At 51.7% G+C, this 27,017-nt stretch overlaps 9 protein-coding genes across 9 annotated transcripts, besides 2 other annotated features; 6 read left to right on the top strand and 3 right to left on the bottom strand.

The window, feature by feature from the left end:
* Positions 1-124: 124 nt before the first annotated feature.
* On the top strand, positions 125-2,146 carry NFIA_011590 (RNA-binding snoRNP assembly protein NAF1; the record flags this gene model as incomplete). Its single annotated transcript, XM_001264367.1, has 1 exon — positions 125-2,146. One exon carries the CDS (start codon positions 125-127, stop codon positions 2,144-2,146), a length of 2,022 nt encoding a protein of 673 aa, XP_001264368.1.
* Positions 1,994-2,031: a microsatellite.
* A 279-nt stretch (positions 2,147-2,425) lies between the features above and the next one.
* NFIA_011580 (U4/U6-U5 snRNP complex subunit PRP3) lies at positions 2,426-4,201 on the bottom strand (the record flags this gene model as incomplete). Its single annotated transcript, XM_001264366.1, has 1 exon — positions 2,426-4,201. One exon carries the CDS (start codon positions 4,199-4,201, stop codon positions 2,426-2,428), a length of 1,776 nt encoding a protein of 591 aa, XP_001264367.1.
* Positions 4,202-4,546: 345 nt separating this feature from the next.
* On the top strand, positions 4,547-9,801 carry NFIA_011570 (DNA-directed RNA polymerase I core subunit RPA190; the record flags this gene model as incomplete). The annotated part of the gene is made up of 4 exons (XM_001264365.1): positions 4,547-4,731; positions 4,822-5,313; positions 5,375-8,150; positions 8,209-9,801. The coding sequence occupies 4 exons, from the start codon at positions 4,547-4,549 to the stop codon at positions 9,799-9,801; spliced, it is 5,046 nt and encodes a 1,681-aa protein (XP_001264366.1).
* A 397-nt stretch (positions 9,802-10,198) lies between these two features.
* NFIA_011560 (TFIIH/NER complex ATP-dependent 5'-3' DNA helicase subunit RAD3) lies at positions 10,199-12,751 on the bottom strand (the record flags this gene model as incomplete). The annotated part of the gene is made up of 4 exons (XM_001264364.1): positions 10,199-11,992; positions 12,042-12,158; positions 12,208-12,664; positions 12,735-12,751. 4 exons carry the CDS (start codon positions 12,749-12,751, stop codon positions 10,199-10,201), a joined length of 2,385 nt encoding a protein of 794 aa, XP_001264365.1.
* Positions 12,752-13,134: 383 nt separating this feature from the next.
* Positions 13,135-18,400, top strand: NFIA_011550 (ubiquitin-protein ligase RKR1; the record flags this gene model as incomplete). The annotated part of the gene is made up of 8 exons (XM_001264363.1): positions 13,135-13,434; positions 13,491-13,884; positions 13,934-15,662; positions 15,717-16,561; positions 16,613-17,029; positions 17,086-17,459; positions 17,519-17,818; positions 17,879-18,400. 8 exons carry the CDS (start codon positions 13,135-13,137, stop codon positions 18,398-18,400), a joined length of 4,881 nt encoding a protein of 1,626 aa, XP_001264364.1.
* Positions 18,401-18,695: 295 nt separating this feature from the next.
* Positions 18,696-19,956, top strand: ppm1 (protein C-terminal leucine carboxyl O-methyltransferase ppm1; the record flags this gene model as incomplete). Its single annotated transcript, XM_001264362.1, has 2 exons — positions 18,696-18,972; positions 19,037-19,956. 2 exons carry the CDS (start codon positions 18,696-18,698, stop codon positions 19,954-19,956), a joined length of 1,197 nt encoding a protein of 398 aa, XP_001264363.1.
* A 1,255-nt stretch (positions 19,957-21,211) lies between these two features.
* NFIA_011530 (SUN domain-containing protein) lies at positions 21,212-22,751 on the top strand (the record flags this gene model as incomplete). The annotated part of the gene is made up of 3 exons (XM_001264361.1): positions 21,212-21,553; positions 21,617-21,849; positions 21,899-22,751. The coding sequence occupies 3 exons, from the start codon at positions 21,212-21,214 to the stop codon at positions 22,749-22,751; spliced, it is 1,428 nt and encodes a 475-aa protein (XP_001264362.1).
* Positions 22,752-22,886: 135 nt separating this feature from the next.
* Positions 22,887-22,911: a microsatellite.
* A 559-nt stretch (positions 22,912-23,470) lies between these two features.
* NFIA_011520 (SDR family oxidoreductase) lies at positions 23,471-24,386 on the bottom strand (the record flags this gene model as incomplete). The annotated part of the gene is made up of 2 exons (XM_001264360.1): positions 23,471-23,856; positions 23,909-24,386. 2 exons carry the CDS (start codon positions 24,384-24,386, stop codon positions 23,471-23,473), a joined length of 864 nt encoding a protein of 287 aa, XP_001264361.1.
* A 1,074-nt stretch (positions 24,387-25,460) lies between these two features.
* Positions 25,461-26,858, top strand: NFIA_011510 (DUF292 domain protein; the record flags this gene model as incomplete). Its single annotated transcript, XM_001264359.1, has 2 exons — positions 25,461-25,481; positions 25,647-26,858. The coding sequence occupies 2 exons, from the start codon at positions 25,461-25,463 to the stop codon at positions 26,856-26,858; spliced, it is 1,233 nt and encodes a 410-aa protein (XP_001264360.1).
* Between the last annotated feature and the right edge of the window lie 159 nt (positions 26,859-27,017).

Raw genomic sequence — 27,017 nt, 5'->3', positions numbered from 1 at the left:
GCCGCAGCGGCACTTTTGGCAGATTCAAAAAAAGTGTTCCCGTGAAGTACAATCAGTTTCTTCACAACTACTTTGTTCTATCATCGCTTAGGATTTATTTTTTTACAGCAATCTGAGGATTACAATGGCTGAACAGAATCCCTCCGAACATGTTCCAGGAGCTTCAGATGTCATCGATGACGGCCCTTCGGCGAAACGACCCTGCATGAAGGATACGCCACCCATCGCATCGACGCCTGTGGACGATGGCAGTGACTTCTACAACACTCCCTGGGCGGCAGGAACACCAGTGGATAATAGCAGTGAGAACAAAGATACTACGGATACGGATATGACTAGCGAGCCGACAATATCATCTAAACCTGCTTCTTTAATACCAGGATTGAGTCTCATCAATGACAGTCTTCAAGACCCGCAACCCGCTAAAGAGGAATCTGCTCCAGCACAAGACGTGCATAACGAAATGGCCCACGATATGACTACTGGAAAGGAAGTAACCAAGAAGGATGCACAGCATGCGGCGGAGACAACAAACCAGGTACAGACGGCGCCAGCTTCTGAAGACGCCCAGCCGATGGATGTAGAACCACGCAAGGAACAGGCTGAGCAGGAGGAAGCCAAAAATCAGCCCGCAGAGGAACCTCGTGTTGATGAGACTAATACAAATGATGCAGCCCCCGGCACTTTGCAAGATCATGAAGCTGAAGAGGAGGAAGGGGAGCATCCCGAATGGGAGATTGATTCTTCGCCATATGAATCATCGTCTGACGATTCTACCACCGATTCTTCCGATGATAGCGATGACGAAGACGATGACTATCCGATCCTCTCCGCCGAGGAAACGGCGCGGATTCTGATGATGGCAGAAAATGGCTCTGATGACGAGGGAGAAGGAAAGGGTAGATCAGGCGGCAACCTGAGGACCGCAAACGAAGTACCGGAGGAAGCCCCTCCAATCCCCGAAATCACTGTCACGCCTGATATGAAGATCGTGCATCTGGGACATGTGGAATCCATCGTTGAAAACACCCTTCTTATTGCAGCCAACGTTTCCGGAGAATACCAAGTGCTCGAGTCAGGTTCTCTGCTCTGCCTTGAAGGTCGAACAGTTGCTGGCGTTGTATCCGAGACTTTGGGACGGGTTGAGAATCCATTGTATGCGGTTCGATTTCCCAGCGCTGCCGCGATCGAGGAGCGTGGTCTCTCCAAGGGAAAGAATGTGTACTACGTTGAGGAGCATTCGACATTCGTCTTCACTCAGCCTCTGAAAGGATTGAAGGGAAGCGATGCATCGAACTTCCATGACGAAGAAGTTGGCGAGGATGAGATAGAATTCTCCGATGACGAAGCAGAGGCCGAGTACAAGCGGAGATTGAAGCAGAAGCGACAGGAGCGCAAGGAAGCCAGGAATGAAAACGGCGGGCCGTCTAGGGGCAGGAGAGGACCGCCGGGTCCTTCGAAACTTAGCCAGACTGAGCTCAACTACGACGATTCCCCGACAGCGGAAGACGGCTACACTCCACTTGCCCGCCCGAAGAATCTGCATGAAATGATGAGTCAACAAGAGGCGCCTGTCGAGGGCGAAGGATCTTCGAGAAATCCACCCTTCCGTGGTGGTAGGGGTCGGGGTAGAGGCTCTGACCGTGGACGAGGCAATCGTGGCCGTGGTGCAGGAGGCTCAAGAGAAACTCGTGAGCATAGCTCATACCACGACCGTTCGTCTTACCCTCAGCAGCAGAGACCGTTCGATGCCCAGGCTCAACCTTCCAACTATAGCCAGCAGCCGAGCTATCCTCCGGCTCAGCAGAATGTCTATGGGATGCCTCAGCAATTTGCTCCATTCCAACCTTTTGCTCAGCAGCCTCAGCAAGCATTTCCTCAAAGCGCTTCACCGACACAATTCAACTTCCAAATGCCCTTCCAACAAGCTTATCAGCAGCCGAACCCCTACCAAAATTTCCCTGCCATCAACCCTCTATTTTTAGCTGCAATGCAACAGCAGCAGCAACAACAACAGCAGCCACAACAACATACGTCTGGACAGCCTCAGGTGCAGAATCCTACAATGAATTTCGATCAGGTCAAGGCTCAGTTGGATCTTTTGCGGCACCTGAGCAACGCGAATCAAGGGCCGCCGCGCCCATAATAATGTGATATCATCTGGATCCTCTAGCACTTCCTATTCTTCTTGGGCTGTGGACGGTATCAGGGTTTGCATGATGAATTTTGCATTGGGTGGGATTCAAAAGTTATTTTATAAAATTGCATGTTCTTTGGGTGTTTGTCGAATGTACAGGACGGTTGCTCTGGATGGTCGTAGCTCATAATGATGTTGCTTCACTTCTAAATTACAATGCTTCCAATAGATTACATCTCTGTCATAAGGTCTCTTCGCAAGAAGACTAGAAATGATACCTTCAGCGATCTACACTTCCTTGGGCTTCGCACTTTTTGCCAAAACCCAAAAGTTCTCCATCTTTGCTCGAGCCAAAACATCCTTTGCTTGCGAGTCTGTCTCACAAACTCTAGCACCCAACCACTTCCTGAATGAACGAGCTTTAGCTTGGCCTTCCCATAGGAGGCTGCATGTGTTGGAGCCGAGATCCTTCAATGCGCCCGTTTTCTCGTCTTCTGCTGAGAGCCACGAGGCAGAGGCTTCGCGATTGCCCTCTCGCACACCGTTTGGCCCCGCGTTCTCTGTCCAGTCAATCCGATTCAACATTAATTTCCTGTAATTGGTGATAGAGTGGGCACCTCCCTCTACAATGACCAGATTGAACCGAGGATGCATGATGCAGACTCCAGTGAGCGCGTTCTGTTCGGCGTTCTTGCTGACTTTAAAACGATGGCGTCCGTTTGCAAGACTGTCAATTCGGTATACGGAGACGAAGATACCCATTTCGGCATCTTTCTCCTGTTGCTGGGCAATTTTCTCTCGCCTTTGCTCCTTTGTCAATTTCCGAGCCTCATTTGTAGCCTCGTGCTTTTCGCGACGCTCTGCAATCTCTCGGGTCACACGCGCCTCGACTGCAGTAGGGTCCTTGACAGCCTCTTCGCCCAGAACCCGCATGAGATTAGATTTCTTGACCTTTGGCGGAGGAGCCGGTTCGAGACCCAATCGGATCTTCGCTTGTTGCTCTTTGAGATCGGCCATTCGTCGCTGACGCCGAATCTTTGCCTGTTCCTTCGGTGTAAGATACATCGGCTTTTGTCCAGGCATATGCTTCTCTTGAGGAGGCTCGAGGAGAACCGGATGCTGGACGTAGAGAGTGACGATAGAATCAGGTGTGTCGATCTTGAGGTTGCGTTCGTCATCGATAGCAGAGTAATCGTTGCCATTCACCAAACCCTCGTCCCACCATTCGATGGCCGGAGGCGCAGGCACAAGAAATGCTTTCTCGACATCCAGATCCTCATCAATACCAGCCTGTCGTGCTCTTTCTGCGATGCGTCTTTTCATATCCTCCAGTTGGGCTTGCCGACGTAGAGCTGCCGCCTGCTGGATGTATTTGCCCTTCTGATTGAATATCAGTTGCCGGGATTGTCTCGGCTTCGCGATAGTAGCTTTAGGACCGAGGCTTGGATCAAAGTAGGGGTTACTCTTTATTTCTTCGAGCGAAGGCCCTGACAAATCGAGTCCAACCCGATCCTTCGAGCCAGGCAGTGGAGAGTCAGTCCGATGGCCTGTCCCGAACTTGGACTGAGCTGACTGCCGTCCTTTACCACTTCGAAAATCTGTAGTATCTGAGAGAAGCGCAGGATGAAGGCCAACATCCAGGCCGCCGCGGGCCCGTGACGAACCATCGTCGTCGTCGAAGGGAGGAGGTGGAGGAGGAGGTGGAACAGGGGTTCGTTGCTGAGCAGTCGCGTTGGCACGTCCGGTAGCTGCTGCGACTCTCGCTTTCATTTGTTCTAGCTTCGACATTGCTGAGGTAGCTGGAGGAGGAGTGGGACTTGGGCTTGGAGCTGCTGGTGTGAGCGCTGGAGCTCCGCCTCTGGCGGCCTGAAGTCTGGCGCGCACGGCCTCTGCCTTCGCTCTCGCTTCCGCCACCATCTTCTCGATGTCCACCTTCCCGGCGGCGGCGTTGCCTCCATGAGCTGGCAACGGCGAGCCATTGTTGGAACGAGTTCTTTTCTGTGCGTTATTGTCTTCATCCTCAGGACGAGGCCGCTTCAGCATGTTGCCAGACACGTCCGCCATGACTCAACCACGTTCCACTCACCCACGAATGACAAAGGAATGATATATAAGAGGTGCAAGACGAACGTCACAACTCCCTGAATGTAGCTAGCCTGGACAGGGAGGTGCTACAGGTAGAATGGATGGACAGTAGTGGATAATTATGATGCGGAACAAATCAATCGTAAATCACGGGGTGAGCACGAGTGGACCGTTTGGCGGTAGCACACGGCAGAAAAAAGTTCTTGGGGTCAACTTTTTTGCAGCATCACCGCCGAACGAATCCGCCATTTATTTCTCCAGGCCAGCAGCCAAAGAAAATCGCACTGCCAGCGATTTCTGTCGCTCAAGGAGCTGCAGGTAATCATGGCGACGTTTGCACGGCCTGTAGCCTCGTCAATTTCGGGTATTGAATTCGGAGTCTATTCGGATGAAGATATCAAGTCCATTTCCGTAAAGCGAATTCACAATACCCCGACTTTGGATTCTTTTAATAATCCTGTCCCTGGTGGTTTATACGATCCGGCTCTGGGTGCTTGGGGAGATCATGTGTAAGTCCAACACTTATGCTATGCGTCTCCTTCTACGAGGCTGTCGCTCTTTATCGCTACTTCGGACTTTTTATCGCTGACCGCATTTAGCTGCACGACCTGCCGTCAGAATTCGTGGTCTTGTACTGGCCATCCTGGACATATTGAGCTTCCTGTTCGCGTTTACAATGTCACTTTCTTCGATCAGTTATACCGACTACTTAGAGCGCAATGTGTCTACTGCCATCGTTTCCAGATGTCCCGAGTTCAGATCAACGCCTATGTGTGCAAGCTACGACTCCTACAATACGGACTAGTCGACGAAGTTGAGGCCATAGAAGCGATGGGGACTGGTCAAGGAAACAAGAAGAAGTCTGCAAAGGACGCCGATGATTCAGGCAGCGAGGAAGAAGACGACGATGACCTCGTCGCTCGGAGGAATGCATATGTCAAGAAGGTGATTCGGGAGGCACATGCGGCCGGCAGACTGAAGGGTATTATGTCTGGTGCGAAGAATCCCATGGCTGCGGAGCAGAGACGCACTTTGGTCAAGCAGTTCTTCAAGGATCTCGTTGGCATCAAAAAATGCAGCAGCTGCAGCGGGTATGTTATGTCGTTATCACTCTACCCTTGCTATTTATCGTTTGCTGACGATGTGCAAAAGAATCTCACCCAGTTACCGGAGAGATCGTTTCTCGAAGATTTTCCGAAAGCCTCTGCCCGAGAAGTCCAGATTAGCCATGGTACAGGCTGGATTCCAAGCGCCGAACTCCCTTATTCTTCTCCAGCAGGCCAAGAAGTTCGATATGAAGACAAAAGAGTCGATGGCCAATGGCATTTCTGATACGGCTAGTGCATTTTCTGAATCACATGGCGCTGAGGAAGAAGTTGCTCGCGGCAATGCCGTCGTTGCACAAGCCGAAAGCAAGAAGTCAGCAGCTGGCGATGCTGGACAATATATGCCTTCGCCAGAAGTGCACGCTGCCATGGTACTGCTCTTCGAGAAGGAGAAAGAGATTCTGAGCCTTATATACAACTCTCGGCCGCTTCCAAAAAAGGAAGCTAAAGTCAGCCCGGACATGTTCTTCATCAAGAACATCCTGGTACCACCGAATAAATATCGACCAGCTGCCCCTCAAGGACCCGGTGAGATTATGGAAGCACAACAAAACACCCCGTTCACCCACATTCTGAAGAACTGTGACATTATCAATCAGATCAGCAAGGAAAGACAGAATGCTGGTGCCGATTCAGTCACTCGAATGCGTGATTATCGCGACCTCCTTCATGCTATCGTACAGCTCCAAGATACCGTTAACGGGTTGATTGACAAGGAGAGAGGCGCATCGGGCCCGGCAGCAGGCCAGGCCGCTAACGGTATCAAGCAGATTTTGGAAAAGAAGGAGGGTCTGTTCAGAAAGAACATGATGGGCAAACGTGTCAATTTTGCTGCTCGAAGTGTCATTTCTCCCGACCCCAATATTGAAACGAACGAGATTGGTGTTCCACTGGTCTTCGCGAAAAAGCTCACTTATCCAGAGCCTGTGACGAACCACAACTTCTGGGAAATGAAGCAGGCAGTCATCAATGGTCCAGACAAATATCCGGGTGCCACTGCGATTGAGAACGAATTGGGCCAAGTGACCAACCTCAAATTCAAGAGTCTTGATGAGCGAACAGCTTTGGCCAATCAGTTGCTGGCACCGTCGAATTGGCGCATGAAGGGAGCACGTAACAAGAAGGTCTACCGTCACCTTACCACTGGTGATGTCGTCCTCATGAACCGGCAGCCTACGCTTCACAAGCCGTCCATCATGGGTCATAAGGCTCGTGTGCTGGCAAATGAGAGAGTCATTCGCATGCACTACGCTAATTGTAACACCTACAATGCCGACTTCGATGGTGACGAAATGAATATGCATTTCCCTCAGAACGAACTTGCTCGAGCTGAAGCTATGATGCTTGCAGACGCCGACCACCAGTATCTTGTGGCGACATCTGGCAAGCCTTTGAGAGGTTTGATTCAAGATCACATCTCGATGGGAACGTGGTTCACATGTCGAGACGCATTTTTCGACGAGGAGGATTATCATGAGCTGCTCTACAGCTGTCTCAGACCTGAGAACTCTCATACTATCACAGAACGGATTCAGCTTGTGGAGCCTACTCTGTTGAAACCAAAGCGTCTCTGGACTGGAAAGCAAGTGATTACGACTATCCTCAGAAATATCATGCCTCCGGGAAGAGCGGGTCTCAACCTGAAGAGCAAGTCTTCCACTCCTGGAGACCGATGGGGCGAGGGCAACGAGGAGGGCACTGTAATCTTCAAAGACGGCGAGATGCTGTGTGGTATTCTCGATAAGAAGCAAATCGGCCCTACGGCTGGCGGTCTTATCGATGCCATCCATGAGGTCTACGGCCACACCATTGCCGGGCGGCTGATCAGTATTCTCGGACGGCTCTTGACAAGATATCTGAACATGCGTGCATTCACTTGCGGTATCGATGATCTTCGATTGACCAAGGAAGGTGATCGTCTCCGTAAAGAGAAGCTTAGTCAAGCTGCCAGCATCGGTCGGGAGGTCGCTCTCAAGTACGTGACTCTCGACCAAACCACAGTTCCTGATCAAGATGCCGAACTGCGCCGAAGACTGGAAGACGTTCTTCGGGACGATGATAAGCAAAGTGGTTTGGACAGTGTCTCGAACGCTCGGACGGCTAAGCTCTCTACCGAGATCACTCAAGCTTGCCTTCCAAAAGGCTTGGCCAAGCCTTTCCCGTGGAATCAGATGCAGTCTATGACTATCTCTGGAGCTAAGGGTTCAAGTGTCAACGCGAACCTTATTTCTTGCAACCTGGGACAGCAGGTTTTGGAAGGTCGACGTGTACCTGTTATGATCAGTGGCAAAACCTTGCCATCCTTCAGGGCCTTTGATACTCACCCTATGGCGGGCGGTTATGTTTGCGGCCGTTTCTTGACTGGCATCAAGCCTCAGGAGTACTACTTCCATGCTATGGCGGGTCGAGAAGGTCTTATCGATACTGCCGTCAAAACCTCTAGATCTGGTTATCTGCAGCGTTGTCTGATCAAGGGTATGGAAGGTCTGAGAGCCGAGTACGATACATCTGTCCGCGAGTCTTCCGACGGTTCCATCGTTCAATTTTTGTACGGAGAGGATGGACTTGATATCACAAAACAAGTGCACCTCAAGGACTTCGATTTCCTGACTTCCAATTATGTCTCTATCATGCAGTCTGTCAACCTTACAAACGACTTCCATAACCTGGAGAAGGATGAGGTGACAGCCTGGCACAAGGATGCCATGAAGAAGGTCCGCAAGACAGGAAAAGTCGACGCTATGGACCCGGTGCTGTCTGTCTACCACCCTGGAGGTAACCTGGGTAGTACATCCGAAGCATTCTCGCAGGCACTCAAGAAGGTATGGGACATCTGCTACCATTCTCATTCCACATATTCGAGACTAACAAAAGCTATAGTACGAGGACGCTAACCCTGACAAACTTCTTCGAGACAAGAAGAAGAACATCGACGGTCTCATCAGTAAGAAGGCGTTCAATACTTTGATGAACATGAAGTATCTCAAGTCTGTTGTCGATCCTGGCGAAGCAGTCGGTATCGTTGCTAGTCAGTCTATTGGAGAGCCGTCAACCCAGATGACCCTGAACACCTTCCACTTGGCTGGTCACTCGGCAAAGAACGTGACGCTGGGTATTCCCCGTCTGCGTGAAATTGTCATGACTGCAAGCGCTCACATCATGACGCCTACGATGACGCTGATCTTGAACGAAGAATTGTCAAAAGAACATTCGGAGAGGTTTGCAAAGGCCATCAGCAAGCTCAGTATTGCGGAGGTGATCGACAAGGTTCAAGTCAAGGAGAGAATTGCCGCAGCCGGTTCACGCTCCAAGGTTTACGATGTCGAGATTTCCTTCTTCCCAGCAGAGGAGTACACGAAAGAGTATGCGATCACAACCAAGGATGTCCAAAACACTCTGCAGAACAAGTTCATTCCCAAGCTTGTTAAGCTCACCAGAGTCGAGCTCAAGAGGCGTAATGACGAGAAGTCATTGAAGAGCTTCTCTACGGCCCAGCCTGAGATTGGTGTTTCTGTGGGCGTCATCGAGGAAGGGCCGCGAGGACCCGACCGTGAGGTCGAACCCGCACAAGACGATGATGAGGACGATGAAGACGACGCCAAGCGGGCGAGGAGCGGTCAGAACCGGTCAAACCAGGTCTCGTACGAAGGTCCCGAGCAGGAAGAAATAGACATGGTCCGACAGCAGGATGCTGTAGAAGATGACGAAGACGAGGACGAAAGTGGCGAGAACCGTCGCCAAGATTCTGACGTCGACATGGAGGACGACTCCGACGAAGAAACAGACGATGAGACGAAAGACACCAAATTGCGCGAGGAGGATATTAAGGGCAAATATGGCGAAGTCACACAGTTCAAGTTCAACCCCAGCAAGGGCACATCATGCGTCGTCCAGCTGCAGTATGACATCTCCACCCCCAAGCTCCTCCTCCTGCCTCTGGTCGAAGAGGCCGCTCGCAGCGCAGTCATCCAGTCTATCCCTGGCCTCGGCAACTGCACGTATGTCGAGGCGAACCCACTCAAGGGCGAGCCCGCACATGTCATCACCGAGGGTGTCAACCTGCTTGCCATGCGCGATTACCAGGATATCATCAAGCCTCACTCCATCTACACCAACTCAATCCATCACATGCTTATGCTCTACGGTGTCGAGGCCGCGCGCGCATCCATCGTGCGAGAAATGTCCGACGTTTTCCAGGGCCACAGTATCTCAGTCGACAACCGTCATCTGAACCTGATTGGTGATGTGATGACCCAGTCTGGTGGTTTCCGCGCCTTCAACCGCAACGGTCTCGTCAAGGATAGCTCGTCGCCTCTTGCCAAGATGAGTTTCGAGACCACCGTCGGTTTCCTGAAGGATGCTGTGATCGAGAGGGACTTCGATAACCTCAAGAGCCCTAGCAGCAGGATCGTGGCAGGTCGGTCTGGCATGGTTGGCACGGGCGCCTTCGACGTGCTTGCTCCTGTCGCATGATTGGGCGCTTTCGGTGCATGCCATACTATATGATTATCGATTATTGTATATGCTTGCGTATTTCTTTGTGTATTATCCATATCTTTTGTATGTTTGATGTGTCCTACGATTCGGAGTTTGTCAGCGGAATCCAAGAAAAGTCCTGTTCCTTTTCCGATAGCATTTACACCGTGAGCAGGTGAATAGATCAATCAATTTACTATATCAAGCTCTTGAAACGATCAAGTCAATGATGCAGTTCCAATTCTAGCAGAAGGACCTAATGTACTACAGGTACGTAGTATACACCGAAAACCCCGTGGTATCATAATCCAGTATCCCATATATACAAAAATCCGCTTCAAAAGTCACAGAGTTGCTTCTGGCAGAAGAAAATGATGTATGCGCCCAAAAAATTTTACTGTGCATCCAACATCATGAGGTCTTCGTCTATATCGTCGTCAAATTCGTCTGCAGCGGCAGCAGCACCATTATGAGTGCCGTTCGTGGCCTGTCCATTGGCGGCCGCTTCTCTTCGCACTCTTTCTTCCTCCAGCATCTGCTTCTCGCGATGCCGTTCTATGTCAGCCAAGCTCCATGTAGAAATTCCTTCTTGATCCTTGGCCTTGAATGGCTGGGCCATTGTACGCAAGAAGTTCTTCGCAGTAGCCACAGCCATATCCGTACTCAGGTTTGTTTCACTTTCCAGCATGGCCTGACTGATCCATTTGGGTAGTTGGTTCCGTTTTTTCTGGAATCGACGGTCAGCTAGCACCATGATTCCGTAGTCGTCCTTGCCACGCAAGACACGACCCAGGCACTGCGCTGCGTGTCTCATAGCGTCGAACGATAGGAAATCATTCTCCCGGATTCGATAGTTCTCGCGCAGGAACTCAAGGCGGGCTTTCAAAATCCGAGATTCCGTGTACTGAAAGGGAACTCCAATACACAATACCGCACGACCGTAATGGTGGTCAAAGTCGATACCTTCGGAGACCTTCCCTCGAGCGACACAAAACAAGATGGCACCACGCCCATTGCAGCATGCTGTCCGGTAGGTCTCCAAGGCGAGCGATGATTCTTGCGAGTCAGGGGTCTCAACGAGGATCAATTTATAGTTCCATATTGAGTCTAGGATACCCATTCCTTGCCACATGCTGATGATTGACTCCATGTATAGATAAGATGGAAAGAAGACTACAATACCGTCAGGTGTGATGCGTGAGAATTCCAAGACAATATTTCCGTAGTTGCGCACGACGCCAGGATCATTTCGGATCTGGAAGGAAGACGAAATCTGGGCCTGGTCTGAGCCTCGTGTCACGATCATAGGCAGGAAAGACCGGCGTGCAAGCGTCATAGTGTACGACTCTTGCAATACAGTGGGGAAGCCGAGCATCTTCGGATACATCTCAAGCGGCGAGAGTGTTCCAGAAGTGATGATGACGGAACTGAACCGATCAAAGACGGGCTTGATCGCAATAGCGGCGTCCAAACAAGTGAAGTGCAGTACTGGATTGGGTACCGTGGCTGTTTCCGACTCGAATGGTTCGAGAATCAACAGGAACCCTTTATCATATGTCGAGACTAAAGTCGCGAACGTTGCAACTTCTTGTAACGGTTGATAATCCTCTATGTTAACAAGCTCTAGTGTTCGCACTAGCGAAGTAAGGCGTTCGGCGCAGAAACGTAGAGGCTTTCGCTCAATGAAAGTAAGGTCCTTGACGTGTGTCAAGAACGACGGTGGCGTTTCGGATATAGTATGGGTGACTTTCATTCGAGTCTTGAGATATTCTATGAAGCGCTTGAGGAAGGCAACAAAGTGCTCCGCCCGTCGTATATTGCCTGGCACAGCTTCCTTGAGCAAGTCATCTGGTAAGACCGGATTTGCGATGAACTGGTCTTCGTCTCTCGCTTGCTCCGCTTCCCTCAAACCTTCGACGAGCTTTGAGTATTCGTTTTGTAGTTTCTCTGCGTCCGAACTCTTCATCTCGGAGATTTTTCGCTCCAAGTTGTTTGCGCCCCGCGTAGCTTTCCGTAACGAGTCTTCGGTGATATCGATGCTCAGCGCTTCAATACATACGTTGTCGATGTTGTGTGCTTCATCGAATACTACTATGCAGTCCTTAGAAAGCTCTCGCGACACTCTCTCCGCGATTTTAGGGTCAAGGAGGTAATGATAGGAATAGATAATGACGTTGCAATAAGGCATCTGAACCTGTGTTAGCACACGCCGACAAGGACTTCGAACAGTATATTACCATGCGCCGTGCGGAAAAATAAGGACACTGCTTGTGTTCTTCTCCGTATTTCAAAAGCCCATCTAAAGTGAACACGCCGGGAGGAACGAGGTTATGCGGTTCGAGGAGGTCGAGGTTCTAAAATGTCAGGAGTTTTTACCACAGCTTTCAGAACATCGGCGCATACCTCATGATAGACGCATAGCTCGACATCTTCGCCTCTCTCCTTCTTTTCTTTAACGAAACCGGCCGTCAAACTTCTGCACCTCGCGTCCACGACAGTGCCACTTTTCTCTCGTTTCACCGACGGATGCAGGCACAGATTTTTTCGACTGGTGAGACCTAAAGCTCGAAAATCTTCCGTATATCCCAGCTGCTGGGTGCGAAACTTCATCAGCTCCTTCAACTCAGCCAGCGCCTTTTCAATCTCGGACATTGTTCGAGAGCAGTAGATGAGTTTCCTGTGCTCCGGATAATGCTGCTGATATGCTATGATCAACGACAGTAGCGAAACGGTCTTCCCTGTGCCTGACGGCATCTCCAGAACGCAGTGACCCCCAGCGTCGAGGGTCTTTTTAAGATCACACATGTAGGCATACTGTTCGGGGTATATACGAGGATAAGGGAACAGGACGGGAAGATCACTAACGGACGACAAGGTCTGTTAGAGGAGCTTATTGCTTCTAGTGGCTGATTTAACATTTGAAGACTTACTCAATCATGAATTTCATTGTGAGAGTAGAGCGCCACCGTGGTGCTGCTGCCTGACAGAAATGAGCCCTCTTTCTCTCTCATGAAAGACAGAAGCATAGTCGGACCGAAATTTGACCTTTCCTGTTTAGGCGATCGATGACACCAGCACACGTGATCTCCTTATCGGGAGCCCGATCATCACGCCGCTTTTTGATATGGCAGCCACAGAGATCAGTGACGTTTTGCCAGGGCGACTTGGAGATGAGGCGAAGAATTTGTTCTGAACTTGGATGATTCTCTCAATTGCGGCTCATCGAATATCTAGCCACGAATACCCTCGTCCATTCACTCATTTAACCCTTATTTTACTCTCGTTTTTCATTCCTTGCGCTGTTCTATTACTCCGCTACCCCACATTACTATGAGCAAAAAGTTCAAGTCGCAGGCCTCAAGCAGCCGTGCTGCTGCCAGTACATATGGATCTTTTGGTGGATTTTCCAGTTCCTCCTCTAGTGCAGGAAGAGCCCCTTCCTCTCTCACATATGTGACCGCGCCACCAGATCTGTCGCGGATTGCGGATGCGAAACTGGCCATTTCTTTCAAGAACTTCCTGAAGAAGGATGAAGTTACAAGAATAAAAGCATTAGACGAGATTAAAGATTATGTATTGACAGTCGAAAGTCGTGGTGCCACTCTTGACGACGGGTTCTTGGATGCCTGGGTATGTCTACAAGCTTATCTTGCAGACAGAAATTTGATGTTGATTGTATTTCGCAGATCAAAATTTATCCACGGGCCTCAATTGACCTTTCCCGTAGGGTAAGGCAGACGGCTCATTCAGCTCAAGGATCCATTGCCTGTGTTGTTGGCAAAAGGATAGCCCCATATTTGCCTAAGGTAATTGGGGCATGGCTTGCAGGATTCTACGATAATGACCGACCCGTGCATCGAGCTGCCCTAGAGTCGTTCATGCAGGTGTTCACAACCCAAGAGAAAAGAAACGGAGTATGGAAAGTCTACCAGAGCTCAATTCTCGACTTTGTAGATGATGTTATTCTGCAACAAACTCCTCAAACACTGAGTGATGAAAGGACAGTGAAGCCTGATGATGCGGAGACAAAGTATGCTCGTGTAGTAGGAACAGCTCTCCTGCTATTGAATCGAGTCATAGGTGTGTGTATCATTTCCCAGAATCGTTCACCCGTTCTGACTTTATTCAGCAATTTCGACTCACGAAGATCTCCAAAACGATCTGGCTACAGTGGAGAATCTACTGAATAGCAAATCGATGTGGTCCCTCTGCTTTCATGACGATCCATTTGTTCGCAAGTCCGTCTATGTCTTGCTTAGGTCTGCTGTAGCAAAAGAACCCGAGGAGCTGGATTGGAGGATCATAAGTGCAGCTCTGATTGGCAAATCCTTGTCCATCAATCAAATGGGGTCGGCCTCCGACCTTTCTGAATCTTTGCTGGAAGTAACTTCAGCACGACCACAATTGTGGACGGAAGATTACTCCGGAAAAACTACGTCTTCCAAGAGACTCCTTCAATACATCCAGAAAGGCTCTCAGGGAGGCGTGGGCTCCTTTTGGTCAAATCTTCGCCAACTACTGCAGATTATACCTGCGGAAGTGCTGGCGAAAACTGATCCGCAGGCATCTACTGACGGCATGATTGGGCTATCGAGTGCAACTTTGTTGACGGAGGCTTTTCAACTTGGATTGAACTCAAGAGAAGAGCCGCGGCAAAATCAAGCTCTGGGTTGGAAGTCTTACATTGAGACAGGCATTTGGCTAGCGAGTTCACTACCCGAGAGCGATAGGGACGCTTTTTTGCGCACAAGGCTATCTCCTCTAGTTATTCAACACGTGAGAGCGGAGCAAAATGCGCCGCAATGGACGCTTCCGAATCAGAATGCTGTAGCTCTCTGCACAGAGTATTCTGTCGCGTTAGCTAAAGGCCATTATGATGGCGAACTCCAGCGGCTGTGGACCGATTTAGCCGATGGTCTGCTCGAATCCGTCAAACTATCCGCTCCAGAGCAGTCAAAGGAGTTCAGATCGTCACAAGATGCTGTATGTGCGCAAGCTGGACGACTATTTGCTCTGGAGGCTTCAGTGCTTGCAAGTGTAGCCGATACTGAGGCGAAAGCTTCCGTGTCCAGCATTCTTGGCAAGACAAACTTGCCACTTCTGGAAAATTGCTTGCAGGTATTGCGTTCTCGGAATGGCAAGCCATATGCTGCAGCAGCGGTCCTTGAAGAGATGATCCGCAACGCTGCAGATATTGCACAGCAATCTCGAGAATTGGCGGATTTTGTTCAGAATGATGCTCCCGAATTGTTGTCCTCGCCATCGGCTGACCGCCTCATATCAGTCATCTTGTCCTGTCGTTCTTGGGACGGATTCGGCTCCAGCTTTGAGAAAGTGGTGGAACGAGTGGCGCAATGCGAACCGGAGCAATCAAATACACATGCTGTCCAGAAGCTACTTTCAACTCTCGATTTCAAAGAAGTACATGACAAAACAGGTCTTGACTCATTGATCAAACGGGCTTTGGACCAAGCTTGCAGAGGTAGCCGATTCCACTGGCCAATCGTGATCGCGGCACTTCAGAACCAGACATCACACGGCGAACTAACAGACTCGATTTTCTTGTTTATCGTTGATTCATTGTCTGAGCCAACGAAGTGCCTTGAAGCGCTGCATGGGCTGTCTCAGATCGCAAAATCTGTCCCGGATGCGCTCAGCAAATTTCAGGCCGGAGCCCACGGATCAAAATTAGCTGGAAAGCTTCTGTTTCTGGCAGAAACTTCTGACGAGGAAGTGACCAGTCTTGCAGAGTCAGTGCTAACAAAATTCAAAGAGATTGGGGTCGGTGAGACGAGCGCCAAGTCGAGTTATGAGATCTTGCAGTACAATTTCGATCACGTCAATGAGGAATCACTGTCGTAAGTTCTGAGCTGAGGACAGAAGGATATCCGGTTAAACTAACATCTTTCAAGGATTGGATCTCTGCTAAGCATAGCAGAAGACTTACTCCGTGCCGCTGACCCGGAGGCCCGGGCCTCCATCGCTAAAGACATCTTGCCCTCTCGTCAGACGTGGGAGACAGCCTTGCGGCCGTTCCTGGAGCTTCCTCCTCGCCCATCGACAGCTATCACAAGTCCGCTTGGCGGGACTGTTCATCTAGTAAACCCTGAGGTATCAGATACACTTAAGGAGCAGTACCACACTATTCCTCGTGATTCCAGTGGTTGTTCGTCCGCGTTCCGACTCGCATATTTCACCATTCGTGTTCTTTCATCGTTCGATATAACGGGCAATTTGTCGGCAGAGGAGCAGGAGACACTGTTTCACTACATACCCTTAGCTGTACAGCTGATTGATGACGATTTGAGCATTGAAAATTGCAACGGTATTACTGGATTAACGCACTCAGACCAACGAGAAGAATACTTGGAGATTGTTTACGATGGCCGCAAACTGATAAACCAGTGGACGCGCTCAGACGGCCGTCCATCTGAAAGAGATGCGACAGTCGCCTCAACAATCCTGTCCTTCTGGCAGAACAAACTCGAAGCTCTAAGCAATACCTCTTCGACGGACTATCGAATTGGAGAAGCCTTTGTCAGGCTGATGAACAGCATCGACTCCGCAAACAAGAGTAAATCCACAGAGGATATCACCAAAATCTGCAGGGAAGTGCGAAGCGCGAATGCGATTCGATCGGCATCCTGGGTGGCAGTCTTACGGGAATCCATCTTAGGAAATCCGACGGGCAACAGGCTGTGCAATGAACTAGTCGCAGACTCTACGGGCTTGAAGCCTCAAGATGAGAAGAAGGAAGGTAAGTCGCTACTAGGATCATCCCTTGGTGACTCTACTGATGCGTTTCAAGGTCTCCGAAAACTGTCTTTGCTTAATCTTCTTCTTGCGGGGGAAATAAACGTGGCGTCATCCATTCCGACTCAGCGTCTAGTCTTCCTTGTCAAGCATCTCATACAATGTCTCCAGTCCGAGGACTTGCCGCACAATATTAAAGCCGAGATCATGCACACCTTGACCTTTGTCCTTCATTGCCTGAATGAAATATATGGATCTCATTGGGAAGACTGCATGGAAGCTCTCAGCACGGTTTGGCGCGAGACTAGCGGGGGCGATGAAGCTCTCCCCCTACTCCTTGCTTCCTTCAGACTTTTCGCAAGCCTGAGGTCAATCGTTGCTGAAGAAGACAGCAATGATGATGTCAAGGACGCCTGGTCAGAACGCAAGACGGTCCTTTTCAACGACTTAGCCTCAACCCTTACAAAATTCGGTGAGCTAGAATGCGTCCCCTCACATTGAGATGTGCAATGGACTGACTTTAAGTAGACTACACCGTTGCATTCCATCAGCCCCGGGATGTTACCGTTGAAGTGCTATGCCGCTTGATCAAGGTGATGCCTGTCGAGAGCCTAGAAGACGCGAGTAGGATGTTCCATCTCTTGACAGCTGACAGCCGAGTCATCCAACGTGCAGCTTTTACTCTCCTGCACCGTTATATCCCATCAGTGCAAGAGCAAGTCTCATTTGATGTGGCATTATCTAAATCAGCGGTCAGGCTTCCTGATGAGCTCATGTCTTTGCTACTTGAAGCCCCCACGATGGAATCGATCACTCTTGCCGATGGCGATGACAAGATCTGGACCAGTATAAGATCTTATTTGCTGAGCTGGAAAGTCGTATTTGACCACTTTGTCAACGCGGTATGTGTCAACACGCTTTCGAGTACACAATCAAGCTGTTGCTAATTTTCATACAATAGTCTCTCCCGGTTCAGGAGCAATATATTGCAAGCATCAAGGACAACGATAGCCTTGGTCCATTGTTAGAGTTTATGTTTGATTTCCTTCAGCAGTCCCACAATAAACTGGTGGATGCTTCGAAGTTTGACATTCGCTCTTTTGAACCTGATCAATCCGAGACTCAAGAGAAAGAGATCCAATGGCTTTTGGTCCACTTATACTTTTTGTGTTTGAAGCACCTCGGCAATATGACGAAGAACTGGTGGCTGGACACAAAGAAGCGCATAAAAGGGCCTGTCGAGGCGTGGACAGAGAGATTTGTAAGTCTTTTTTTTGCGATCTACTTTGCCTCGAAACGTCGTTGCTGACGACCATCTGAGATCTCGCCTTTGATCATCGAAGACTCACTCAAAGGGGTGGATGAGTGGATAGCCACGCAGGATACCAACGAAGAGCGCGCGCTTTCAGTGAAGATCTCTCCTAAGACTGCGGAGATCATCGCGAGCATCCCTGTTGATGAAGAGTCGCCTCCAGTTGCGCTGTCGATCTCCCTTCCTCCAGCATATCCACTGCAGCCTGCCCTCGTCGTGGGGCGGAGCCGAGTGCTGGTCGACGAGAGGAAGTGGAAGAGCTGGCTGCTCACCATTCAGGGTGTGATCATGTTCTCCAACGGCAATCTTGTGGACGGACTGATGGCCTTCCGCAAGAACGTGCAGGGCGCCTTGAAGGGCCAGAGCGAATGTGCCATCTGTTACTCGGTGATCTCGACGGACATGCAGACGCCGAATAAGCGATGCGCCACTTGCAAGAACACCTTCCATTCGGTGTGTCTCTTCCGCTGGTTCAAGAGCAGCAACCAAAGTACCTGCCCTCTGTGCCGCAACAACTTTGTATATGTATAGATAGGATGTGGGTTCTTGGATAGCATAGACGGCGTTGCGCGGGGAGCTAAGACAGGTGACGATCGAAGGGATGGTTGGTATAAATAGAACATTGCGTGGATAGCTATTCTGCCCTTGACTCCTCCATTAATTCTGCCAGTCTTAAATCAACCCTCGAAACAGTCAACTAGCACCGTACGTCGAGGGGTCCAGTGGGTGGTGGATCCAACCCAGTGCGGCGGGGACCGAACAACCCCGCCAATATCATCATCACCGCCCAGAGCTTCCCCCTTGGCGTCGTAAAGGTCTCTCCGACATGTCGGCTTCTCAGATACCCAATCTGAATACACTTCGTCGCGGTGGAGGTCGAGGGCGTCTTAGAGGCCGTGGAGGCTTTGGCACAGGCGCACCAGGCGAAGAAAGACATGGATCACGGGGAATAGCAGCCCAGGACCGTGTCGTACAAGGGACAGATAATGACGCCAGCGTCTCCCGGTTGAGCGCAGTGGAAATTGGGTATCTCGAGGATCCTTTTGCGAGGGCGCTAACGCCTCCCGGGTCCGAAACAAGAAGGCTTCCTATAATTAACAGAGGTAAACCCTTCTACAATGCAGTCATTGTACCTTTCTGCAGATCTAACATGAAGCCGCACAACAGGCACCTACGTCCGCACCACCGCCATCGACCGACTCGTTGCGCGATTCTTGGAAGGACCCTCACAGACGAAAAAGCAAATCATCTCACTAGGCGCAGGATCTGACACGCGCGTCTTCCGGTTGCTTTCCTCTCGCTCGTCCTCCTCAAGTCCGGATCTGATCTATCACGAGATCGACTTCTCCGCCAACACCGCCGCGAAGATCAAGTTCATCCGTGCAGCGCCTCTCCTACAACGGACACTGGGAATTGGGAGTGCCCAAAATGTAGCCATACCCGACTCCGGCGACGCATTGCACTCGCCGACATACCACCTCCACCCTGTTGATCTCCGAACACTCGCAGCATCAGCGTCGACAACCACGTCGCGAAGCCCATCATCACCCAATCCGACGGAGAAGGATCAGCCACCCTGTCCGCTACAGGGTGTCGACCCAACACTCCCCACGTTACTCATCTCAGAATGCTGTCTTGTGTACCTCTCACCTCGCGAAGCGACCGATGTCGTTGAGTATTTTGCCAAGACCCTTTTCCCGGCGAGTGTGCCATTGGGCTTAATTATTTACGAGCCCATCCGACCCGACGACGCCTTTGGACGAACCATGGTCGCTAACCTCGCGACGCGCGGGATCCAGCTGCAGACACTGCATGAGTATGCGTCGCTCGAGGCTCAGCGGAGACGGTTACGGGAGCACGGGCTTGATAGCGGACAGGCGGCGGCGGACATTGATTTCATCTGGGAGCGGTGGGTGAGTGAGACGGAGAAGGAGCGGGTTGCCGGGCTCGAGATGCTGGATGAGGTCGAGGAGTGGCAGTTGCTTGCGCGGCACTATTGTGTTGCGTGGGGATGGAGAAGCGGGGCGGGGGAGGATACGGGGGTGTTTGATGGATGGAAGGAGATTGAGGGACAGACTGGGGAGTGATTCTCCTTCTACATTATGTATCTGTGCTTAAGCTCCGGAAGCTGTTCCATCGCTCCATGGCCTCCTTGGCGTGCTGTAGCACGGTGTTCAGGATGCAGCTCACCTGGGATATACCACCAAACATGAGCAAATCAGCAACCATTACTTTTTTAAAGAGCTCGAGAATGCTCGTCCAAGGTGTTCTTTTCACATAGTATTTAGCTAGCGCGGAAGGCCCAACAGCCTTGACAACGGAGACATGTCAGATCAATGGAAAACTCGGGGAGTACTCCGTAGATAGTTCATGTCCCAGAATCCTAGCATCTGATTGGCCCCCTTTTCGCAACCCGCAACAGAAGTAGAGTCCGGTTACAAAGAAAAACTTGAATAATGACCACTAAGTTTAATGGTGCCTGTTAGTAAACTGTCAGTGTACCTGCTGATCACGGAGCTTGACAAGTCTAGGCCCTGCAGAAAGGAAAATTCTTATTTCTGGTAGACTACCCTCTGCGAGTTGACATGGGAGACAAGAGTAAACAGTCTGGCTTTTGCATGTATCCAAGCTGCATGGTAGATGTGAAAGCAACTAAAGCACGGTTAAATAGATAGCTGTACTCTGTAATAACCGGGGTATGTAATATGTACGGAGTACTAAATGAGAGCAGCAGCGTTCGTGGGATCAGGATCAACCCTGCAGCTTCAGGGACGCACAGGTTCTGATTGGCCACTAGCACTGGACTAAGCTCCCTCGCCTAACCCCACTGGGCCTAGTGGGGCATGAACCACCGGGGCACAACAGCTTGTGATTGGCAGGTAGAATCAGCCCAGTTAGCCTGAATAGGCATAGCCTCGAGAGTATCCCAATCGGGCAGTCCGTTGCTTCATATATGGGGCGTACCACGATTCATTCGCTACTTGCGCTTTCTAGCGTAGCGCCAGCAGAGTCAATTCCGACTCATGGGGTCTGGAGTCGGCGCGAAAATGGGCTAATAGCCTAGTCCACAGTAGTGCTCGTGTTGGACTTGGGGCTGGTCCCTTTTCCTCACTCGCGTTCATTTCCCCGTTTTCCCTCCTTTCTCTATCCATCCATCCCCCTCTCGCCTTATCCGGTGGTGGTTCCCTTCCTTTTCACTCTTCGGAGTAGTCGCTCGTTATATTTGCTATTTTACTGACCCTAGTCTTTCGTTTCCGGAGTGTGGAGTTGGACTTCACTTCGACTTCGAAATCCGCAACATCACCTTGATAACGGAGAGATACAGGAACAACAGTCGTCAGGATGAGATTCGCCATGGTTTCTGGCGCATCTGCGCTGCTGTGGTTCGTCGCCAGTGTCGAGGCATCCAAGCATGCGCATCTACACCATTTGAGACATGAACACGGCGCCGTCCACTCCGTTGCTGAAGTGGGAGCGCCATTGGAGAAGAGAGGAGGAAAGTGCCAGTTCCCCACCGATGCCGGTTTGGTCGCAGTGACTCCCAACATGAAAAACGCCGGATGGGCGATGAGCCCCGATCAGGCCTGCGAGCCTGGCAATTACTGCCCGTACGCTTGTCCCCCAGGCCAGGTGTCCATGCAGTGGGACCCCGAAGCGACCACGTATTCGTACCCCATGTCCATGGTGAGTTTTTCATCGGTGGAATCCATGTCGACGGGAAGGTTCTGACAGTGGTGCGTGTGCTAGAATGGTGGTCTCTATTGCGACAAGGACGGTCAGATCAAGAAGCCGTTCCCCGACAAGCCGTATTGCCAGGACGGCACGGGTGCCGTGGGCGCGAAGAATAAGTGCAGCAAGCAGGTTGCGATTTGCCAGACTGTGCTGCCTGGAAACGAGGCCATGTTGATTCCCACGCTGGTCGAGGACGTAGCTACCCTTGCCGTGCCTGACCTCAGCTACTGGTGTGAAACCGCCGCTCAGTAAGTGCATTCGGCGATGATGCTCTTATCTCTTATTGACCGTTGTCAGCTTCTATATCAACCCTCCTGGCTATGACACCGAGACCGCTTGTGTCTGGGGTACTTCTTCCAGCCCCCTCGGTAACTGGTCGCCTTATGTTGCCGGCGCAAACACCGACGGAGACGGCAACACGTTCGTGAAGATTGGATGGAACCCCATCTATCTGGAGCCCACCACGCCCTTCCGCGACGTCGTCCCAGACTTTGGTGTCGAGATCGAGTGCGAGGGCGGTGGTTGCAACGGCCTTCCATGCAAGATCGACCCCGCGGTGAACGCGGTCAACGAGATGATCGGTAGCACCGCCGTTGGAGCCGGAGGCGCCACCTTCTGTGTGGTGACGGTCCCCAAGGGCGAAAAGGCCAACGTTGTGGTCTTTGAAAAGTCCGGCGGCGGCAGCGGCAGCGGCAATGACAATTCCCACTCCACAACCGCGGCACCCTCCACGACCTCTGAGCCCAGCTCGACCACCACCACAACAACCTCGTCCAGCACAGCGTCCTCCAGCACGTCGACTCCTGCTTCGTCATCCTCATCGGAACCCACTGACACAGACTCGAGCTCGAGCAGCGCCACGGTCACGCCCTCCGCCAGCAGCGACCCCAGCTCATCCGCCAAGGCATCCAGCGCCGGACAGGCTTCCGAATCGGGGGCATTCTCGTACACGTACAAGCCTCATGTGTTCGTCGAGCAGTCAGTCTCGGTGCAGGCTATGGCGGACGAAACGGCTGGTCCGGCACAAGCCACGGCCACTCCCACCCCTGCTTCCAAGGAAAAGGAGAAGGAGGGCAGCGCCGCCGATGTTGCCGTCTCCGTGCTGACTCTGGGCATGGGCGCCGTCGCAGCCATCATGATCAACCTGTAGTGAGCTGCTGCTACTACCTCCTCTTGCTGTCACCCGCTCCAGCTTAGCCGTGGACTAGCATTTTCGCAACTTCTCTTCGGTGCCTCGAACTTTATAATTCTTTTTCGTTTCTTCGGGATACCCTGGTCCTATTGAACCATACCATACCATACTATACCATTCTTGACGACTGACGTTATCTGTATATTGACGACCTTTGACCTGCCTATACTATATTATATATTCTTCGCTTCGTCTGCTCTGCTCATCAGCAGTTTTCTTTTTGACTTGGGGATTTGGACTGCATGATCTGCTATGCTGTTGCCGATTGAATTGACGATGGGGCTTGAACATACCATTCTGATATCGGATAGTGAGCTGATAGCTGACTTTGATAATGTCTATTATTCGCTACTTCGTGATAGGCTGGAGCAATGTGACAATTGCATATATCTATGTTATTACTTCTCCAAGGTAGCTTGTAGTCCAGGAGACTGATGACGGGAGAATATAGTAGAGACCACCAGGTAACACAAGTCAAATATTTTAAGACCGATGTCGGAATTCAAGTCGTCGCTGCCATTATTTAGATGTCATAGCTCATTCTTCGGGATCTGCACCCTGCATACTTGCTGTCTCTTAACCGCCGCATACTAACTAGAGTCTGGGGCAGAATACCGAGAACAAATCACTATACACCAAGGGCTGGAGAGTAATAGAATATCCTATCGAATAGACACTCATTTATCCACATCAACGCTGTTGGTCACGGAACCAAACACCTCCAGGGCGTGACCGAGATAGTCCTGCACTCCCTTGAGACGAGGAGTCATGTCACTCCCCAAAGGCAGCAATTTCTCCGCCTCGTGGCCCTCTCCCACGCCCTCGCCAACAACCACCTGGTACACGGCCTGCGTGGCCTTGTCCTTGTCACCGTTGGGCTTAATCTTCCCGCTCAAAAGCAGGCCTTGGACCTGCTCGGTGAAGGTGCCCTTGTAGTCTTCAGGTAGAGGAGTCTTACCTAGGACGACGGAGTTGAGCATGTTGGTGTTGAACGTCCCCAGCACGACGGTCAGGGTGCGGATGTTGAAGGGGGCAACCTCTTTGGCTAGGATTTTGGTGAGAGCTATGCAGTTAGCTGATTGCCCTTGGAAACATTTCGAGAAAGAGATGTATACCATCCAAACCAGCCTTAGCACCTGCGTAGACGCCCATCGTAGGAATCCCATCGAGCGAGGCCCCGCTGCTCATGTTGACAATCACGCCGGACCGGCGCTGGCGCATATAAGGCAGAACCGCGCGGATCAGACGCAACGGGCCAAAGTACATGGTCTCCATCTGGGAGCGAGTCTCCTCCTCAGTGATGGTCTCGATAGGCGCGTAGATGGAGTAGCCGGCGTTGTTCACCAGGACATCGATCTGCTCGCCACCCTTTTCGAGCTCCGTGATCACCTCGCCGCTCTGGGCGCTGTCGGCATCCAACTGCACCCATTGGCCCCCTTTGCTTTCAATCTCAGTGACCAGCTCCGGGGTGCGAGAAGGGTTGCGGGAGGTAGCAATGACCCTGTGCCCGCCGGCCAGGGCGGCGCGTGCGAGGGATAGACCAAAACCAGAGGAGCAGCCGGTGATGAGCCAGGTGAGTTTTCTAGACGCCATGAAAAGATGTTGCTGTAATTAGGTCAATGATATCTAGGCAGTACAGGAACTGAACCTGGACTTTAAACGTCTACAATTGTAGCCAAACCCTCGGAGATAGCGGATGAAACTGTAACTCCGTCGTCGACAGGGTTGCTCAATATGGAATACCGGCGTAATCACTAACCAAAGAGTACACTATCTGGACACCTTCGTGGTCTAGCGGTATTGGGTTCTGGCAGATGGCGAAAGCGTGGCCTCTTGTCTCTTTCTCCTCGTTGTCGCCGAGTTCTACTTCCACATCCTAGCCTGAGTCTCCTTGATGTCTTATCTGACTGGCGTTGTGTGAAGCCTAATTGGCCCAAAGTTGGAACCCGATTAGTTCCTGCGTCTACAATCGGACATTGGAAATAATCCCCGATTGGACTTTCTGAGGCGCTGTCTGAGCCAGCTCGAGGATGTGGACGAGCACCCCCGGTCATTGATGGCCCAGCTAGAGACCATGGCAGGGTCTGCACGGGTGAGTCCATCACAGATCACAGTCTCAAGGGGATTGTGCAATTGGAGCCATTGACCATAGTGTCGCAGGGGGTGTAGTGGCTTCGCACTGTCCTGGAGGACGAGGTCATTGTCCAGGGTTACTGTATTTTCTAGCTGTGTGTCCTGCGGCTGTGTCCTGCACTCACAATGACAATGCAAACGGAAGATTCGATATTGAGAGCTACATTGCAAATAGCATTCCTTGTTGTTTGTGATCCAGAAATACCCCAAGGGCCAATGGCCCACTAGTCAACTAAGACTCGCGATTTGAGCAGTATCGCCAGTCAAGCCTATGAATTAGTTATGGGCAGCATGCAAGACTTGACCTGTTGAACATACCTTTGTGAGTAGTGAACCATTATGATAAGGTCTATTAATAGCTGGTTAATCAACTGCAGTAATGGACGTCTTTTTGTGGATGCCTTGGAGTAGACAGGAGTGGAGGCAGCCGTCTCTTATCAACTTATCGGCAGTGACTCCGGACACCTGCCAGCTTCGACATCCCTCAGCCCATCCAGGCCCAACACAACCAGATCAGCAACATCCGGTCTCACAATGCCTCCTTCAGTACAAACAGTAAGTCTTATCAATGAAATCACACTCACCCCTTCCTACCCAGAACTCTCTGCTATAGACAAAGACACTGTATCTCAGACCTACCCCGCACATCCCACTCTGTCAACCACAGCCACAACCACAGCTCCAACAATGAGAAGATACAAACACTAACACGCATCAAAGACCAAACTAACCTCCACCCTCCGCCTCCTCATTCCGCGCCTCCGCCTCCTCCAGAGAAAGGACACCGCCTCGTCCGTCATCCAGCGCCGCGAACTCGCCACCCTCCTCGACGAAGGCCGCGAGTCCTCCGCCCGCATCCGCGTCGAGAATGTCATCGCAACCGACATCGCCGTCGAGGTCATGGAGATGGTCGAGCTATACTGCGAGCTGCTCCTCGCGCGCGCTAATGTCCTCGATCAGCTTGCGTTCGGGGAGAAGGGCGCCCGCGCGCGCAGTCGCGCCAAGGAGGCCCTGAAAGCGGAGATGGGGGCGCAGGGCCACGGGCACGGTCACGCTCACCCTCAGGGCGCGTCATCTGGAGGTGGAGATACAGCATCAAAATCATTCCTCGGGTTCTCGCTTTGGGCAGGGGGCGGATCGAAGAAGCAGACACCAAATATTTCAGAAAGTACGCCGGAACGAGGCCGCAAGACCGAGGCGGAGGAGGCCGTCGACGAGAACGACGAGGAGCAGAGCCCGAGCTACATCGACGCGGCGCTCGACGAAGCCGCCGCCGTGATCTTCTACGCGTGGCCGCGCTTCCCGCACGACGTGCGCGAGCTGACCATGCTGCGCGGCATGCTCGCCGAGCGCTGGGGCAAGGAGTTCATGACGCTGGCGCAGGACAACAAGCTGGTGGACGTGAGGGTGCCGGAGCGGCTGGTCAAGGGGCTGCGCGTGAAGCCGCCGGCGCAGGAGCTCGTCGAGAGCTATCTCCGGGAGATTGCAAAGGCGTATGGGAGTTCGTGGGGAGCACGGGCTCAGAGCCAGAGCGAGAGCGAGCTCGGCGAGGCGCCCCCGGAGTTTGTCGCCGATCAGCCTGGCGATACTGACCAATCTGGCGATGGCGATGGCGATGGCGACGCTGCCGTCCCCTCCACGCCGACCCGGCCGGTCAACATGGCTGAGGCGCGGCGCGCTTCGGAGACCTCGGAGTTGAATAAGGCGACGCCACCCCGGGGGTTCCAGTCGGTCAAGAGTCCCGTCAGTGTTGCGCCGCCAGGGCCGCGGTCAGATAACCCCAATCCGCGTGTCAAGGTTCCCGGCAGTGAGACCCAGTCTGAGACGCAGGTGGAGGGGCCTCCCAGGGCGCGGAACGGGAATGCGGGTGGTTCTGGGGGGATACCGGAATTGGATGAGTTGACTCGACGGTTTGCTGCATTGCGGCGGTGATTATGACCTTGGTTCATCTGTTCAGCGAGAATACACGTTTAATAATGATTGATGATTGTTGACGAGCCGTCGGCTTTGAGGCTTTCTACATTTGTAGCTATACGCTCCAGCGCTGTCCTACTGCGAGTGATATCTGACAGGTCTATTATTGTATCTATC

The sequence above is a fragment of the Aspergillus fischeri genome, genomic scaffold (assembly GCF_000149645.3).
Source record: "Aspergillus fischeri NRRL 181 1099437636249 genomic scaffold, whole genome shotgun sequence".
NCBI lineage: Eukaryota > Fungi > Ascomycota > Eurotiomycetes > Eurotiales > Aspergillaceae > Aspergillus > Aspergillus fischeri.
This window is presented reverse-complemented; position numbering and strand designations above follow the sequence as displayed.